At 38.7% G+C, this 19,732-nt stretch overlaps 1 protein-coding gene across 29 annotated transcripts in view; it reads right to left on the reverse strand.

Annotated features, from left to right (window-relative positions):
• Positions 1 to 19,732, reverse strand: part of macf1 (microtubule actin crosslinking factor 1) — a 437,138-nt gene that overhangs the window by 55,539 nt on the left and 361,867 nt on the right. For 23 of the 29 annotated variants that reach the window (XM_033045293.1, XM_033045287.1, XM_033045288.1 and 20 more), the window contains 12 exons: positions 18,544 to 18,750; positions 13,510 to 13,629; positions 12,348 to 12,455; positions 11,514 to 11,732; positions 10,484 to 10,687; positions 9,703 to 9,711; positions 8,091 to 8,322; positions 5,065 to 5,291; positions 4,748 to 4,870; positions 3,028 to 3,129; positions 2,836 to 2,937; positions 1,818 to 1,991 (listed from right to left, as the gene is read on the reverse strand). In XM_033045293.1, coding sequence (XP_032901184.1) covers positions 1,818 to 1,991; positions 2,836 to 2,937; positions 3,028 to 3,129; positions 4,748 to 4,870; positions 5,065 to 5,291; positions 8,091 to 8,322; positions 9,703 to 9,711; positions 10,484 to 10,687; positions 11,514 to 11,732; positions 12,348 to 12,455; positions 13,510 to 13,629; positions 18,544 to 18,750 — 1,827 coding nt within the window. The remainder of the gene's footprint in view (positions 1 to 1,817; positions 1,992 to 2,835; positions 2,938 to 3,027; positions 3,130 to 4,747; positions 4,871 to 5,064; positions 5,292 to 8,090; positions 8,323 to 9,702; positions 9,712 to 10,483; positions 10,688 to 11,513; positions 11,733 to 12,347; positions 12,456 to 13,509; positions 13,630 to 18,543; positions 18,751 to 19,732) is intronic. The other 6 variants (XM_033045299.1, XM_033045300.1, XM_033045298.1 and 3 more) reach the window with 1 other exon arrangement.

A 19,732-nucleotide genomic window follows, 5' to 3' on the forward strand; every position in this document is an offset into this window, starting at 1 on the left:
GGGTACTGATTATTCAAACCTGTTGGGGACTGCTTCGGCTGATATGCTCATTGTGCTCATCAGCCACAGCAGTACATTTTACAGTAACGAGACAGACAGTGATGGTTCTAATCCCAGTGACTGAGCAGTGGCAGCCCAGCACACTAGTTTGACTGTGTTCACGTTCTACAAACTGCTCTGAGTGCTAATAAGACATGTCCAACAGCAGCTTTTACTTCTCTTTTCCATTTGTCGGCACTTTGAAATCGGCAACGAAGCAATATATTGTCTACTGACCTCAATGTTTTTCACAAAGAACTAGCCGTCTATGGGGTGAGATCTTCCCTTTTTTCCAGCATCTGCTGCTATCGGGTCAAAGGAAACCCTGACTTTGTTGTTGATGGCTCAAAGGCCAATGGTTAGAATTCACACAAACCGCATGCGCGTAAGCAAAATGCTAAATTTTTAAATTACGTTTTTAAAAGGGAAAATTTATTTTGAAAGCTTGTAATGTGAAGCTCTTGAGGGAACCATGGGACACATCCATAAAATCGGTTCTATCAGGATCAAGAGTTTGCTAAACAATAATAATTATTGATTAGTATGCCATTAAAACCCATTTACATCTCATGCAACGAAGTGCAAGCTTTTAATTTCATAGCGGTTCTCCTTTGTAACTACCCCAAATTCACACCCGGGTCATTAAGTTCTCCTGGGTGCACGGTGGTGCGGCTGGTAGAACTGCTGCCTTAGTGCCAGAGACCCTGGTTCGATCCTGACCTTGGGTGTTGTCTGTGTTGAGTTTGCACGCTCTACCTGTGACCACGTGGGTTTACTCAGGGTGCTCCGGTTTCCGCCCACATCCCAAAGACGTGTGGCTTTGTAGGTTAAATGGGCCTCTGTCAACTATCCCTAGTGCGTAGGGAGTAATGCAAAAGTGGGATAACATAAAAGAAGTGTGAACGGGTGACCAATGGTCAGCGTTGACTTGGTGGCTGAAGGTGCCCGTTTCTATGCTGTATCTCTACACTAGACTGCGGTTGAAAAGGCTGCAAGAAAGCACAAGCTGTAGAGGAGCACTAATTAATTCACAGCATCTTTTAGATGTCTGCATGGGATAATAAATATGTAATGCCATAGCCATTGCCATCATTCCCACTACAAATCAAGTCATAGTGTCAGAATATTAGTTGCTGATCATTACTATCAGGAGGAATTAAATACGAGATGAAGGCATCACTTTGAATGTTTCATAATTATTTGATTAAATAAAGTATTTCACAATCTGGAACTTTGTCAGTTTAATGTATTATAATTTCCCTCCATCCTTTCAAAATATAACAATTCATAAAATGTATAATTTCCCCTCCAATGCTTTCAATATATAACAACTCTTTGGGTTCAAGAACTAAATTGATTTCACAAGTGTTTTGGGCCATTTCCTTTCAAATATGCCCCCCTCATCTGCAAGGTTCAGTTCAGTTTAGTTTATTGTCACATTTACTGAGGTACAGTGAAAAGCTTTTGTTGCGAGCTAACCAGTCTGCAGAAAGACAATACATGATTATAATCTAACCCTTTACGGTGTATACTGTAGATACATGATAAAGGAATAACGTTTAGTGTAAGATAAAGCCAGCAAAGTCCGATCAAGGATAGTCTGAGGGTCATCAAAGAGGTAGATAGTAGTTCAGCACTGCTCTCTGGTTGTGGTAGGACGATTCAGTTGCCTGATAACAGCTGGGAAGAAACTGTCCCGAATCTGGTGTTTATAGGTGTTTTGCAGTTTGTATGTTGGCAACATATATAGATTTGGGTTATAGTCGGCCCTCTAATACCTGTCTGTTAATGATCTTCTCTCCCAAATTTTCCCACAGATGTTGGAGTTCCTTGAGTGGTTGTTGAATGATGTCGCGATCAGTCTCATCTGACGCTTTCTTCAGTAGGAGCTCCCCCTGGTGGTTCAGCTTTTCCATCTCGATTTGTTGCTGGTAAACCTCCATTTTAAATTCCTGTGGCATGAAACACAATGGGAACGTTACGTGCCATCCACACTGGTAAACTAATTTTATACAGGTAAGAATGCAACAATTTTTAAATCATGGCGACCAAATGAGAGACTGTTTTTCTTTCCTACTTTTTCCACCAATATTTCCCCTTATTCTTTCTCGAGCTGTTGGCATGTTGTTACAATATTAAGAAGATTGTAGAATCAACCGGAACTGCAGATGCTGCTTTACACAAAAAGATATAAAGTGATGGAGCAACTCAGTGGGTCAGGCAGCATCTGTGAAGAACATGAATAGGTGACCTTTCAGGTTGGGAAGCTTCAAAAGACTCAACCCGAAATGTCATCTATCCATGTTCTCCAGAGATGCTGCCTGACCACCTAAATTACTCCAGCACTCCGTGTCTTTTATTTTGCTATAATATGTTGGTCCCCCCCAACAGCAACCTGAACAAAGCCTTCAAGGCTCAATATCATACCATGAAGCCAGCTCATACAACTTTTGCCAAGACCTTGAGCGTCTGATACTGTGATCATTTGTCATCTCGGCATTTTCTTCTCTCACGCTATAATAATAACTGCTGAGTCCCAGGAGGGCCAAAAATCAGCACAAACCTGTCACTTTGTGCTTTAGCTGTTTGCTGCTAAATCAATTAAATAATTTAACAAGGAATATTTGGCAGACATCATAAATACATAAATGGAATATTATATTTTAAATGGAAACTATTAAATGGTTGAAAAAAAATAACAGAAGAAGCAAAAGTAGAGAACTATTGTTTTATCTTTTCATACTGCTTTTCTAAAATGTTGGGCTTGTTCAGTATAATCCTGTAACGTTTACCTACCTTCATTTCATTTATTTGTTGCTTTACTGTATTGATATCTGTGCCAACTGGAGACATCTCTCCCAGTTTTATTACAGTGTTATCCAGCCAGTCAAACATTGCCTAAAAAGTCAGAATGATCAAATTAGGAACCATCATCCACATTAGCACCATATTTGCATATAATTAGATTTTATGCAAAGCAGTCCTTACTTGCAATGCATCTTGGTATTGGACAGCAGCTTGCATGGCATCTTCTAGTTTGTCCATTCGCTCCTTCCAAGTTTTATTCAGGTTATCCCAAGTGTTATTAAGCTAGAAATATTAAAAATAAATAATCTATAAGAATGGCAACACTGTAACACGGTGCTTTTAATCCAGTAAAATCTTCCAAAATGTATTGGGGTGGCAAGGTGGCACAGCAGTAGAATTGCTGCCTTACAGCGCCAAAGACCCGGGTTCGATCCCGACTATGGGTGCTTGTCTGTACGAAGTTTGTATGTTTTCCCCAAGACCTGCGTGGGTTTTCTCCGGGATCTCCATTTTCCTCCCACACCACAAAAATGTACAGGTTTGTCGGTTAATTGGTACAATTGTAAATTGTCTCTAGTGTGTGTAGGATAGTGTTAGTGTGCGGGGATCGCTGGTCGGCGCGGACTCGGTGGGCCGAAGGGCTTGTTTCTCTACGGGCTGTGCCACTGGGCTATCCACCACTAGTACTTTCAGAAGTGGATTTCAGTACAAGTCTTGCTCCAATTGCTCTGATGTATTTATATTTGGAATACTGGATAAAGGTCTGGTGTGTCTACCCAAGGAAGGATATATTTGTGATTAAGGGAGTGCAGTGAAGATTCATCTGATCAATTCCTATTACGGTATGACAAGAGATGAAACAGATCAAAAAGTTTGTTCACTCATGTTTAAAGGAATAAGAGATGATCTCAGTCCATGCAGGACTTGGCATTGTGAATGCAAAGCTGATGTTTCCTCTGGTTGGGATGTTTAGAACAGGGGCCAACAATGCCAAAAGACACGAGAAGCAAGGCCTTGACCTAGTGGATCATGAATCTTTGGAATTTCCTACCCAAGAGGGCTGTGGAGGATCAGTCAGTGATTATATTCATGACAAATCCATAGATTTTTAAGACTTTAAGGGGGCAAAAGAGATGTGTGGTTAGTGAGGAAAATGACTAAAGGGCCTGTCCCACTTGGACGACCTAATCCACGAGTTTAAAAGACCCTAGACGAGTTGAAAAAAATGTCAAGGTCGTGTTGACTCGCCAAAGTAAAAGACCTTCTACGACTACGTCTACGACCTCCTACGAGTATGTCTACGACCTCCTACGATCCCCCTCGACCCCAGTCTTCCACACCTAAAACCGACTACGACTAGCTACGAGTGGAAAATTATCATGATAAAATGTCATGTTTGATTTTTTTTCTCAGGCCAGTTACCGACCTACGACTACTTACAACTACCTACGACTATCTACGACTACCATCATGACCTACTACAACCTACCTAACAAGCTGGAAAAATGCCGCGACCTACTTGAGGCCATGAGTACACGGAGACCACTCACGAGCATGAAGACCTCCTACGACCTTGTGGCGACCATGCTGCGAGTATGAGTCAAGGGCAAACTCGGCAGAGGTCGTGAATTAGGTCGTGAAAGTGGGACAGGGGCTTTAGGATTAAACACAAAGTCACCTGCGATCTTATTAAATGGCAGTGCAGGCAGTAAGCCCTCCTCCTGCTTTATGTTTCATTAGGATTCACTGCTTATGTTACAATGTTTATTTAGCCATTCAATTGTTGATTACCACCTGACATACCTTCTTCCTTTCTTAAATTGGTCTTTTAAAAACGTTCTGGTACATTTAATACCATACAATCCTACCTAATTATTTATTATATCCATTCATATTTCACCTCATCTATACTCTTTTTCACTTCAGGTTTTTCGAATTCCCCGCAGGCAAAGATGAGGTCTGCTCCCAAGATTCGCACAAATTCCAGTTCCTCGTGAAGTCCATCAGTCTCCTCTTTAATTGTCTGAAATCAACATATTTTCACAAAATGATCAGCAATTCACTGTGGTAACATGTTACCATTCAATGTTTGAGAAAGTCAGTTGGTCTATGTGATATGAACAAGAGAAATACAGTAATAGCTGGACACGATCAATATGGTTATTCATCGTTCAAAATTGTACTGTAAGGTTTTCTGCACTTGAACCATCTCCATACCTCTGCAGCCTCCTGCTGTTGTTTAATGATTGAAGGATCAATACCAGGACTCTCCAGGTCTCGCACTATTTCCTGGGTGTCCTTAATGGTAGTCAGTAGGGCAGCCATATCATCCCAGAACTTCTCAGCAAGGTCAAGTACATCCAGAAGCTTATTATCCCTCTCTTCACCACGAGCTTTGATATCTTCCCAGTAAAATGCCATCTCATCCAACTTGTCTTGAATAGCTAATTGAACAGTAAATGGGAGGAAAACAAAGCAAGTTAGAATTTTTAGGCTGGCATTTCTGCTCCTGAGGTAACAGCATTGCACAATCAAACTTCAAAAGAATTATCTAAGTAACTGTGCTAAAGGTAGAAAATGCTGGAAACAGTCAGCAGGGGAGACAAGATATGGGTGGCACAGTAGCGCAGCTGGCAGAGCAGCTGCCTCACAGCATTAGAGACCTGGGTTCGATCCCAACCTTGGGTGAAGTCTGTGTGGAATTTGCATGTTCTCCCTGTGATCGCGTGGGTTTTCCCCGGGTGCTCCAGTTTCTTCCCACATCCCAAGGCGTGCGAGTTAGTAGGTTAATTAGCTTCTAAAAATTGCCCCTAGTGTGTAGGGAGTGAGTGTGACAGTGGGATAACATAGAACTACTGTGAACGGGTGAATGATAGTCAGTGAGGACAGAGGGCAGAAGGGCCTGTTTTCATGCTGTATCTCTAAACTAAACTAAAAATAAAGGCAGTATCTGTTTAACATTATCTCTTCTCTTTCCCCCAAGTGTGGCCTAACCTCTTGAGTGTTTCCAGTTTTTATTCTGGATTTCTAGGATTACCAGTTTTTATTTGTTTTAATCTAGCAACTGTGAATTGTTTTGTTAATTCTAATTTTGCAGAATCCCATCAAAAGTTGGGGAGGTCACTCCTAAATTGTACAACATGCCTCCAAGTAAAGATCTGTTAATCTGCTACACTTGGGGAATTTGGTGGTCATGGACTGACAGATTTTCTCAACTGATGAGTTTAAAGGGAGTCCAGGAACTGGAGCACGGGTGTATATGAATGGAGTGAAGGCACAGGCCCCAGTATGATTGGAAGGATGAGAACCGTGGCCCCAGTGTGTTTCAGGAAGCATGGGAACCGGAGCCCCAGTGTTACAAGAATTGTGGGCGGCACAGTGGCGTAGTGGTAGTGTTACCCCCTTACAGCACCTGAGACCTGGGTTCAATCCTGACCACAGATGCTGTCTGTACGGCGTTTCTCTGTGTTCTTCCCATGACCTGCGTGGGTTTTCTCCGAGATGTTTGGTTTACTCCCACACCCCAAAGACGAACAGGTTTGCAGGTTCATTGGCTTGATACAAATGTAAAATTGTCCCTAGTGTGTGTAGGGCAGTGTTAATGTGCGGGGATCGCTGGTCGGTGCGGACTTGGTGGCCCAAAGGGCCTATTTCCGTGCTGTATTTGTAAACTAATCTAAAAACTAAACTGGGGCCCCAGTGTGTTAAAAGGAGCACGGGAATCGGGGCCCTAGTGTTATAGGAAGCGTGGGAACCAGGGTCCCAGTTTGTTAAAGGGAGTGCAGAAACTGGGGCCCCAGTGGGTTACAGGCAGTTTGGGAACTGTGATTGTGAAAACCTGTTTAAATCCGTTCTTAGAAGGCAACTACAACATGTTCTGTTAATTACGCGACTATTTAATATACCCGGGTTCCTTCGTAATGTAACTATGGCATTATAGCCTAACTACCGGCACGTAAAATGTTCCATCAATGTCTCCTGGATTTTCAGTTGTTAAGGCCTTCAACTCTGAAATTCTCTTCATGAAACTTCCCACATTTCTACCCACCATGCTCCTTAAAAACTCTCTTTAATGTCTCTATCTCTTGACTAAAATTTTGTTGATCTACCCTTACACTTCATGGGGCATTTAGTTTGGAAACACCTCTATGAAGCCAAGTTAATTATGCTTCATAGACACATTATTATTTAGTAATTGTATATTACTGTTCAATCTATTTAAATACACAGTTCTAGAGATTTCCCCCAGCTGAGAGATTCTAAAAAAGTAAATAATTCATAATTTCAACACAAAAGTATGGTTTGCCTTCTGTCACTGAAAGCAAAACAGATTAACAGCAATTTTATCTCCCTAAATCAGAGGTGCAGAGCTTTTTCTTCTCTTTATCTTCACATTAGTTAGAACGTGATAAACTAATTATCACCAGCATGAAAATACATTCATGTATGCAATTCTTATTAACTGAATAGGAGAGTTTCACTTTGGATTAATTTAATGAACGAGTTTTATTTAGTTGAATATTAAAACCAAATATAACATGTTCATTCACATCAATCATGTGTGCGGGGTAAATGCTGCTTCATATTTGAACAATGACCATAGATAATTTAAACAGATACAGGACCTAAGTACGGAGTCATATGGATCCACTGATGCTGGAATCTTTAGTAAATCAAAAAGTGTTGTTGTAACTCAGCAGGTGAGGCAGCATCTCTGGGGGGAAATGGGCAGGTGATGTTTCATGGCGGGACCCTGCTTCAGACTTTAGTATGTTCTGAGATGGTTTTAGACCTGTATGAAGTTCAGGCTTTTCATTCAATCATACCTCCTGCATTCTATCCAATGAAGATTTGAAGCAAACATATGTAATCTATCAAACTAATACCAAACATTTAAAAGTAAAAAATTAGGTGACATATTTTACCTTCCTAATTGCCCTATATATTTCAGAATAATAGACATGATAATGGTCAGGTTGTTTGATCTCTCAACATACCATTTCAATTACAATGGGAAATTGTATATTAAACTATTTTGTACTTTGCCTTTAACATATGCCGGACAGATTAAGGAATTTGGACCCAAATTTTTTGAGAACATCATAAAATGGTAATTTGAAATCCAGAAGCTGGGTCATTTATCTTCATCAGTTTGAGATGCATGGAGTAACAGAAGCTTTATCAATGGCAAACAGACATCTAATTATAGATACATATTTGGACATTAATGTAAAGTTCATTACATTTAGCTGCAGGATCCTCTTCTGCTCCAGATGACCGACTGATCAGTTCCCCACCACGACGTTTGAGAGCTTCAAAAGATGGCTGGAGTTTTTCGAGCTCCATTGCAATATTTTTATTCTCGTTGATGTGCTCTCGGATTTTCTCAACCTCAGCTGGTATGGAGGGAGGCATCCTCATTCGGTCAGCAATGTGCCCCAGAGACTCCAGCATTGGATCAATCTTGTCATGAAACTAAACAGACCAAAAACACGAGTTTAGACTTTAGAGATAGCTTTAAGGGGTGGTTGTTGGCATTGTCTGAGGATTTTCTCAGAATTACCATTTGCTTTGAAAGGGTCTCATTTCTAACTGAGCAGTAAACAGCCTCATTTTACAGTGTGATTTCAGAAAAATGGACGGAGTGAAGATAAGTTCTGACAGACCTGCAAGTTTTTCTCCACATATATCGTAGCAAGTTTAGAATTTGCAAACATGCATATATAAAGAAGTGCTAAATCTCTGGGCATCTATTCATCATTAAATTCAGACCTATACTCTGTGGCTTGGACTCCTGACCTGTAGTTGAGGCAGGTACTATCACAACATTAAAAAAATATTTGGACTGGAATGTGGACAGGGCGGGTTTAAAAGGTTATAGGCAGGTAGGACTAGTGCTGATGGGGTTAGTGTGGGCAAGTTGGCCAAAGGGCCTGTTCCATGCTGTATGACTCTATGATGCCTTTAAGGTTCCACAGATCGAATGCAGAGCAGACTTGATGGGCCAAATGACCTAAATCTGCTCCCATGTCTTGTGGAACAATCGATGAAGTCAAGTTAAATCCTTGTCAATCACAGACAACAAGGGAGCCATAAAAAGATTTAGAAACGCCTACGCCACTTTGAACAAAAATGTAGGTCAGAAAAAAATGTCTGTGTTTATAATAACTCAGGCTTGAAACGTTTTTTTTTCACCCCGGGATCCAGGTTCAAATTAAATCCATATGTTTGGGAGAAAACTTTGCTTTCTCATATCACAAAAGAGGTCAAACTTAAATCAATCTGAGTAGATCTTAACGATGTTAGAAACAGATAGAGTCCAGAACCTAACAATAATTAGGCAGTCAAATCTCAACAGTCTGTAAGCATGAGAAGTGAAAATGAAATCTTTATTTTATTCCACAGAGGCCTTTTTATTTTGAAGTTGGACCCAAGCCCATCCTAAAGGCTGTTAAACAAGGCATTTCCATCAAACTTGGGCACTCCAACAGAATCATAGACAAAAGACATTTAGATAATGCCAAAAATTTACTGAGTATTAAAAATGATGGAAATTCTTTAACGAGAATGCCTCTTCTTGAGTTCAATGCTGCAAAAAAAGCTCAAATTACACATTGCAAAGCAGCCCACTTTGTTTTTTAAAATGTAGCAAATTTCAATTGAACAATTACGTTTTAAAAGAATAAGCACCCTATTAAGAATAAATGCACATAGAAAATGTGCAGGTTTTGCTCTCTATCTCCAACGCAGCTATTCAGTGATCAGCGTTAGTGAACAGCAGACCCAAATAGAAAACAGAGCAGAAAAGCAACCCTTATGTGCGGCAGAAGCGAGCGTGCAAGGAGTTCCGCTTACCTCAGCAAACTAATGAGTGGATGATGTGATGAACACAACAATTAAACACAACGTAGCAGGACGTGTCGGCAAATAAATATTTAATTCCACGAGGTGGGCGGAATGGAAAACAAACGACATATTAGTATGAGAAAACTGTGAAGGGATAACACACGGGAGTGTCTTAAACAGGACAAACATGGAATGAATACAACTTACAAACATGGCCAATGTTATGTTGTAGTGTTTCTATACTACTAGAAAGACGGATTCCACAATGTGCTTTTTATTCTATTAGGCGGGCGTCCTTCCTCAATTTTGCTTTCATTACTATTAATATCCAGACAGAACAACGTGTCATACTATGGTCAACTTTAAATACTCCACTGATGGAAGGATTGAGTATATATCAATAGCTATTTTAAAATGACATAAAGATGTCTTCAACTGAAGGAAATCCAATGCATATCTATATTCATTACAGTATAGGAAAACCCTGTGGGGTTTACAATGGAAATTGAATTTATTTGGTCAATGGTTCCAAATACTTTGAACATGCTACCTGGGGAATCGGTCATTCATCTGCGCACATGTTATTTTGTTACCATCTATGATGGTCCTAAAATCAATCACAAAGGAGTAAACACTCTGAAGTGCATCTCTCATTTTAAAGAAAAGCACTGATGTTGGACAATAATATGAGAAATTATAATAGGTTACGGCAGGAATGGAAATCTAACACAACGAGATTCCTTTTTGAGAAACACCCATAAAAAAAACATGCCCATGCAAATGCAAGTACCTGAGCAGACTGTGAAATTGCTTCATCCAACGCCAAAGCCCTCTCTCGGGCATCATGTTTTATTTTAGCATAGAGTGCTTCAGCCGTGGTATGTTTCTCATGAACCATTCTGCCTTCATCTGGATTCAACAGCACCAACTGAGGCCCAATCTTCATTAGCTTATCAATATGTGGCTTGTGCTCAGAGATTGACTCACGGAGTTGCTGTTGTGAAATAATTTACAGATCTTAAATTCCAAGCCAATGAGAAAAAGGAAGAAATGGTCAAGTTTGGCTGAGCGGCTCTCTCTACATTGTTGCTCAGTCAAAGGGAATTTGCATCAGAACACGACTACAATATAGCTATGCTCTACCATGGAACAGCTTCAAGAATAGATACCCGTTTGCAGAACAGATTTTTTTTGTTATTTTATATACATATCATGCAGTATCTTCCATATATTTCGCATAACACAGTCTTGATTAACAAGCCAGTAATTACAACTTCAATTTTGTTTTGAGATTTAGTTTAGAGATACAGCATAGAAATGGACTCTTCGACCCACCGAGTCGGCACCGTCCACTGATCACCCGTACACTAGTTCTATGTTATCCCAGTTTCGCATCCTACACAGTAGGAATTTTACAGAAGCCAATTAACCTACAACCTGCATTTCTTTCGAATGGGAGAGGAAACCAGAGCACCTGGAGAGAACCCAAGCGGTCACAGGGAGAGCATACAAGCTCTGTTCGGACAGCACCCGTAGTCAGGATCAAACCCGGTCTATGGTGCTGCAAGGCAGCAAGTCTACCGCTGCACCACTGTGCCACAACCGGAAATATTCTGTCTCTATCAAAATATTATTTCAATCTTCTGCTTTATTGGCTAAAAAGAACACCATGCAAGACGTTTACATTTTGACAACATACTTAATCCCCTCAATCTTGTGCTGTTTTATTATCACACGTGGTCTACTGCCGCCAATGTTTCCCAGAAGTGCGCATATATAATGAGTTTTTAAGTACACAGTCTAACCGATATTGTACTTACCCTCATTTCTTCCTGTTGTTGCTTCAAGATCTCATGGTCCACAGCTGGTGGTGGGAGCTGCATCATCAGAGCTCTGGTCTCATCGAGCCATGGACACAGCTCCTCGTAGGTTTCCCAAAACTGGTTAATCAGGACTTGAGCTCTCTCCAGTTGGGAGTACCTTTCAGTGTTCATCTGACTGACCATCTCATATTGCTGCTGCAATAAGTCCATCTTGTCCTATGAGTAAGCGTGCAAGGACATGCATCTTAAACTTTGGCATTGTTATTATGATCATTATAAAAATATTAAATTAAAAATAATTAGATTGGTGATATTTTACAATTCAATTATATACATCAGAATTATGAGAACCTCTTTCCACATTGTTAATGTTTAGTGGAGTTTGGAGAAATAGCGTGGAAACAGGCCCTTCAGCCCATGCTGACCATCCATCACCCGCGCACTAGTTCTATGTTATCCCATATTCGCATCTTATACAACTTACGGAAGCCAATTGACCTACAAACCTGCACATCTTTGGAATGTGTGAGGAAACAGCAGATAACTCACAGGGTCACTGGGAGAACGTTCAAACTCTACACAGACAGCACCTGTAGTCAGGGTCAGACCTGGGTACCTGGCACTGCGAGGCAGCAGTTCTACCGCTGTACCACTATGCTGCCCTAACATTCAATGTTTATTAAATTTTTGTATAATGATCAATTTTACAGATGGAAAATATATAAATACACACATTCCCAGACAGCCCATTGGAGCTTAAACATTTAAACTTAGTTTGCAAAATCCACTCGACAGTCAGGGTGGAACTCTTCAGAAGCACAAAATTAATACCTGCAATGCAGTCTTTTGTTCATCTCTACAGGTATTAAGAATTTCATCTTGCGTATTTATCAACTCATCTATAGAATCCTTGTGCCGTATGATGTCGATTGTAAAGGCCTGCAGGCATCAAAGAAAATTGCTTCAAATCTGATGTCAGTAACCGTGTTATAAGATCCCCAGTGCCAGAGACTGCTAATTTTAATGTTATCTAAACGTGATGGTGAAGTAAAGTTTTGGACGCCGATACTCTAGTTACATTCATGAAAACAAATCAAGAAAGTTTAGTTCATCCAGAAGATTGCTATCTGTCACACAAAAGGAATGTGTGTGAATTGCAGAGTTTGTTGCTTATCTGATCTCCCAGAGATAGACTGGCCCTGCTCTGGAGATTATATTTTGGAAACACTGCAACTAACTATGTGTTTAAAATAAACCAGGCTTCAGTCATTTTTGCAAGGGTTACTGAGATGGAGACAAGTATCCCATCTGGATTTGACTGTGTGTAAAAAAAACAAAACAAATTGGAGCACCCATGGCACAAACCTTTTGATGAACTTAGACTGTCGGTAGCCAAAGGGTAAAAACAGTCAACGACCAGCTTAGTGAGCAATTTTAAAGAACAATGGCACATTATGGAGAAATAATGGATCATCCATCATCTGATGACAGAAAAGTCCTCAAACAGTGAACACAACTGGGGGACAGAATTCAAATTGGTGGTTAGTCTCTTAGAATTTGCTCCTTTTTAACACTATCTCATTTACGCAAATCTGTAAATAACTAACTACCACCACCTTCAAGCTGTGAATGGAATGAAAAGAATTAAACTGTAGTAGCAGTAATATTTTCTGTAAAGTTTTGTTTTGCTTATTGTATTAATTGTATTAATGTTTTCAGAGCGTTCTTTCTGTCTTAGTCAGGCCACTTTTTGATTACTTACATTTCTGGCTTTTGACTGACGGAGAAATGGTTAACATGGAGATCTCAATATCTAAAAGGCAGGAAAGCCAGCAACATAACAAAAGCTTCTTATTGGAGAGTTTTGTTTTATAGGTCATGCAGTGAATAAAACGATATCACGAGTTGCAGGTATGATTTGGAACAAAATATTCGATGTTGGATTGTAAACTTATTATCAGGTACACGGATTCCAAGAACCATGCATTCCTACCTTCTGCACCTGTAGTTGAGCTGTTGTTTGATCTTGTTCCAGTCTTATTGGACCCAAGGCTGTTAACTTTCGCACAGTTTCTGCCACCCAGGTGAGCTCGGAATCAGTGGCCTGCTCATACTAGCAGAAAGGAGAAGCAGCAGGACACATTAAGGAAACAAAGCAGACAAACAGCTGTACATACAAAGAGACGGATGGAGCTAGGGTAGAACTGCAATCTGAACACAGGTAGGGCAAGCAAAGAAAACTACACTGAGCAAAATCACTCCGACCCTCAATTAATTAACAGTCACCAATGCTTATGGCAGTTTCATAGTTACTTTTAAACAATATGCAAGCCTACAGGAGCAGTAATAAATTATTCAGTGAGGATGCATTTTATAAATAATTGAACATTATTTGTATATACACCAAATAAATATATTTATTTAAAAAACACAAATTTGCTTCAATTTCAAAATGAAATGTGAAAATTCAGAATAAAGTTTAATGTAAACTGATAATGGTTTGTACAGCTGACTGGAACATATTTAATTGAACTCAAAATCTTCTAATTGAACCAATTTGAAAATTAATTTGTTGCATTAATTCTTGATATCATCAAGAGGTCTGAGTTTGATTTGCAGTGTAGGCAAGTGGGAAAGGATATAGGAAAGAATATTTAGCACCACTCAGCTTTGTCAAAGGACTTAATCGTTCACTATCGAACGATTTTAAATAATATTTTCATAGTTCACATAATGTACTGGTTATATTGAACATACCACTTTAAACAGCAGTGATTTATTTTTAGAGTTTCGTTCTCATCAATGGAGTGGTATTTCATGATCTAACAAAGAATTGTTTGTCTACTCTCCTAATTTTCATCAAGGATTTAATACTGTTATCCAGATGAAATGGTTTTGCCACAAAACTGCATACAAATTAAAATAAAATATTCAGACTAGCCCTCCTTTTTCTGCTCAAGTGAAAATTGCTCCATTGTTCTGGTTATAATTTATCATTCCAGGTATTTCCCTTGCCACTTAAACTTAAACCATTCATTAAAAATGTACAACTCGTCAACTCACACAAATCTACAGTTTTGGAACTGAAGTATGAACTGCAGAATGGCCACTTTACACACTGGGGCAGATCATTTCACAAGCTATATGTAACATAGTGTCTATCAACTACCTATTAGAAAATATCAATAACCTATTGGAAAATTACGATAAATAGAGCCTCTATCACTTGCAAAGATCAATAGATGAGGCTATATTATAGCTATTCAGCAATATTAATTTATTATTTCTACTTTGAATTATAGTAGACCAATCTGACTCAGCTGAAAAGGATTCAAGTCTACCAGAAACCTCAAGGTTATTTCCACTTCAATATTTGTTCAACCTTTTATTTTTAAGGAAGATAACTGGCAATATTACAAGAAACAATCTTTACAAAACCGCTGAAGTTAAACTTCAAGAACGCCAACTTCAGTTCTCTTGTTTGACGGAACTTAAATCTTGCTTGAAGTATCTACAGCTTTCCCATATTTTACAGTTAGCAGCCTGCTCTGATCTACATATTCTGACTTGGACAGATTATTAGATTATTATTATTAGATTATAATAATACAAATCCAATTGAGTAAAACAAAAAGTAGGATATTGGTTAGTTATTTTTTTTCTTGGAAGGTGCTAAAAATAGTAGGGAAATTATATCAGATGTTGAGTTATTAGAATATATCTAATATCATCTGCATCCCAGCTGATGGACACATGATCAATTGCACTGGTTTCATGAAAAAAGTAGCAAGTGGTATTATTATTATTTTTATATTTTGCTGCTGAGACGTTATGTGCAAAATTAACCATTAAGGTACCGGAAACATTTGGCAACAACTATATATATAGAACTAAAATGAAATATTCTATCTTCAAAACATTAAGAAGAGTGCATGGACTGACCAGAAGGTAGAAACCAAGTCTGGATTAATAGCACAGAAAGTCAATACAAAGGTCGTAGCTATATTTAACCCTATGAGTGCTGAATTTGTTCAACAGAATCTTACAAGCCAGATCTTCCGTTTATATTTAACAGAATTAATTTGATGCTGCTTGTCACGTGTAAAATTAGATTACGAAAAAACAGGAACAAAATAGTATTTTACCCAGCAATTTATTTCTTGTGGACAATTAGCCATTAAAGGGTTAAATTAAACAATAAACAAATAAATATTTGCAGTGAAGCACACAACAGTCCAACTGAATTGTCAGCAAACATTTATATAAGAACATAAAAAACAGAAGCAGGAGTAGGTCATTTAACCCCTTGTAGCCTGCTCCACAATGCTATAACATCGTGGCTGGTTTAGTACTGTCTATCTGCACTGGTCCTGCATTTTTTTTTATCCCTTTGATATCAAAATATTGTTTTGAATATGTTGCACGACTCAGCTTTGACTGCGCTCTAGACCACAGACTTCCAAGGATACACTTCAGTCTGGGTGAAGAGATTTCTTCAGTATTGGATAGTCAACTCCATATTCTGAGACTGATAGCCAGGGGAAACTCCATCCCTGCATCAACTACATCAAGCCCACTGCCCAAACCAACTTTGTACATTTCAATGTCAGCTATCATTCTTACAAGTACATGAAAATACAAGCTCAGTTTGCTTACATTATCCTCATTAGACAATCGGCATGTCCCAGGAATTAAACGGATGAACTTTTGTTCACAAGTCTATCGCAAGTAAATCCTTCCTTTGGTGGGAAGACAAGGCCTGTAAATAATTTCCTATCATGCCCTAACATAATCGCACTATGGATTTGTTAATCTTGAATTCAATTCCTCTTACAATAGAGGCCACAACACTGTTTACTTTCCTCATAAAATGTTGTTCTTGCACTTTCACTTTTAACGATTTGTGTGCAAGATGATTGTGGTTCCTGTGTACCAATATTTTTCAAACTCTCATCCAATTAAAATACTCTGTCTTTCTAGTTTTTTGATTGAAGTGGTTGACCTCCCATTTTCCCCACTATATTCTGTACTATATTCTATTGTCAAGACCTTGTCCATTGACTCGGTCTGATTGTATCCTCTGATACATCTCTGAATTCTTGCTATCTCACTTCATATCACTTGATACATTACACATGATCCTCTCGGCAAAATTACTGATATGTTTTGTGAACAACTGAGTGCAGAGCATTAATCCCTGACATCCAAAGAATCACAGCCTCCTAACATGAAATGGACCTGTATTAAACAACTTGTATTTCTACTTTCTGTTTGCCATTTGTACAGCAATCCTCCAACATCAGCATATTTTCCCCATTCCTTCAATTCTATTCAATGACCTTTAGTGTGATACTGTCTTAAAACATCTTATTCATGCAAATAAAACAAGCATTATAGTAAACTTAATATATAACTATAAATCTGGTAGCCTCTAAGTACTTGTCCAGATAAAATCAGTGTGTGATCGATTACTTACCAACATGCTTAGGACTCCAAATATGTGCAGAATTTAAAGCAGAGTGAAACCATATGTAGTAAAAATCCATATCACTGTGCTTTGATTGCAGAGACTATTGCCTCTCAATTAAAACTGACAATATCAACCAAGACATTTTTGCATAGAGTTAAGGTGTTGATTCTCTCTGGTTCTCAATCATATGTGTATTTTGTAAAATTACCAATTGGTACTCCTTTTCCTGATGTAAAAACTAGTTTTGGTTTTCTGACTGTGATGCTAATAAATGAGCTTTTTGGTTCGTTAAAACTAGATGACATCTTTACAAATAATTAGATTAATTTCAATTTTATGCTCACTCAGAAAGAAAAAATCTATTTAATAATTTTCAGAACGATGTCACAGTTTTAAATATGTAGTAAATAATCATACGGACTTTACTTCCACAAGATTTAAATTCAAAACTGGATTTTCAATTGTTTTAGACTATTGGCTAGATTCTGTTGTTCCTCTAATTTATGGAAACACCATCACTTGGGGCATCTTATGTATTATATGATACATTCCACAAATCCCCAATGTGCTATCCAGCAAGGAAACCAAAATAGAAATAGAAAATAGACTTTGAATGTTTGCAATACATAGCATGCAAATATCTAGGTTTACCCAAGCTATTGAGGTTACGGTCAGTGAATTTGCACTTTAATGCCAGAAGGTTCATATAGATGTATACAACAGTAGATTTCAAAATGATGACGTTGTTCTGTCGTAAGTTTTCTTGGGAATTGGCAAAGGTGTCTGGGTTTAATAGGTATTGACATTTGTGGTGTTTAACAGAGGAGCAGTTAATTTGCTTTAAGGATGCAAAATAAACCTAGACCAGTTGTTGGAAGTGGGTTTTAAGAACTCAGAGTATGCCAGATTAGAAATCAAGTCTTGAAGACTCAGAGAAAGATTTCCCCAATGGATGGGTTGAGATAGGAGCAGAGGTAAAGCCTAGTTGGAAGCTGGAAACATTTCTTATGACTAATATGGTGTTGAGAAATTAGTGCAGGATCGAACATCTGCTTGTGCTTGTGCAATTATGGTGCCATTACACAACACGTAACACTACATTTCACTTTGACTATCCATGATAATGCCAGAGTACTGGTAAATTTACTACAACTACATTTGACAAGTTATTATTGACTAAAAGAGGTGTTTTTAAACACATTTTCCCTTCCTCAGATCTCTCTATGTTGCATTCCAATTCTGACTGAATGTAGGCAATTGTTCCCAAGCCAACACCAAATCCATTACTCCCAGGCCCATAACATTCTACAAGAAGCAACCAATCAATTAAAAAGGTGGCGACTAAACCATATTTCTGCGTTCCATATTTCTGCAACTCATGGAACATACAGGATATAATTTGTATATAATCCTGTTCAGACTTACCTCACAGTTGTGTTTGCAGTATTTAATATTTGTTTTGATCAATTTCACTTACTTATGTTTTAGAACGCCTCACATGGTTAAATTAATGACCAAACTAACGAACAAACAATTTGTATATTAAATTCAACCTACCTGTTGCGACCTCTGAATTGCAGCATCTATTGCTTCAACCTTCTGTGTCACCGTGTCACTGACCGTCTTGTACCGGTCATTGGCTTCTGCCACCTGTCGGTCCAGACCCTCTCGTGCTCTCCACGGCACTAGCTCCAGTAATGCATTGCTCACTTCATTAATTGTATCCAGGACCAGCCTGTATTCCATCACTTCCTTCTTCAACTCCTGAACATTAAGTTAGTTAATCAGTTAAACAAAACACTATCTGCACTATTCAGCTGAACACATCAGATGCCTCTGCATATTGTCAGGCACATTTATGAAAATATGGTTTGGCACGTTCAGCTTTGTTTATAAAAAGGAGCATCTGACAATTTGAGCTTTTCTGATTAATTGCTAGGTTATAGTTATAGTGGATATAGCATATTTGAATTATAAAAGGCATTACATAAGGTATAAAACAAAAAGCTGTCACATAAAATAAAGAGGATGGAATAATTCTACCATCACAAAGACTGGTTAAAAGTATAAAATGGAATACAGGCAACCCCTGTGTTATGGCCATTCGGGTTATGGAAATCTGCCTTCATTGAATTCGCAAATCATGATCCAATAACAGGGTTACAAAATCAAATTTGCTCTCATGGAATTTATTGCACGGGAGCTTGGGTTGCAGGTTAAATCCTTCTACATAAGTACAGGGCTTTACATCGAGTACTGTGTGCATCTTGGACCTCCACACTCAAGGAAGGATATTCCAGACTTGGAAACAACATCTTGATTCTTGGAATTAGGGAGCTGTCCCATCAGAAACCACGAAAGAACACACGCACAGGAATTTAGAAGAGTTGACATTGTTGAAACATTGAATTTGAAAAGGGTTGATGCTGAGGTGCTACTTACGATACTATAGAACTTTATTTATCCCAGGAGGGAAATTGGTCTGCCAACAGTCGTAAAACACAGCAACTGCTGTTGGTCGGTGCGTCAAATTAGCAGGTTGGCAATTTACAAAATGAGGCAAATAGTTATTTGCCCTGAGATTGATGGAAATCTTGATGGTTATTAGATGGCTAATGATGCTCTCAGTGACTGACAATTGTTAGGCCTGAGATCATCAGGTTTTGGGCAGCAAGGGAATGAAGAGATATGACATGACTAATGGTATTTGAGTCACCGAATTCCCATTAATTCACTGAGTGGCAGA

This window comes from Amblyraja radiata, chromosome 27 (assembly GCF_010909765.2).
Source record: "Amblyraja radiata isolate CabotCenter1 chromosome 27, sAmbRad1.1.pri, whole genome shotgun sequence".
In the NCBI taxonomy this organism is placed as follows: Eukaryota; Metazoa; Chordata; class Chondrichthyes; order Rajiformes; family Rajidae; genus Amblyraja; species Amblyraja radiata.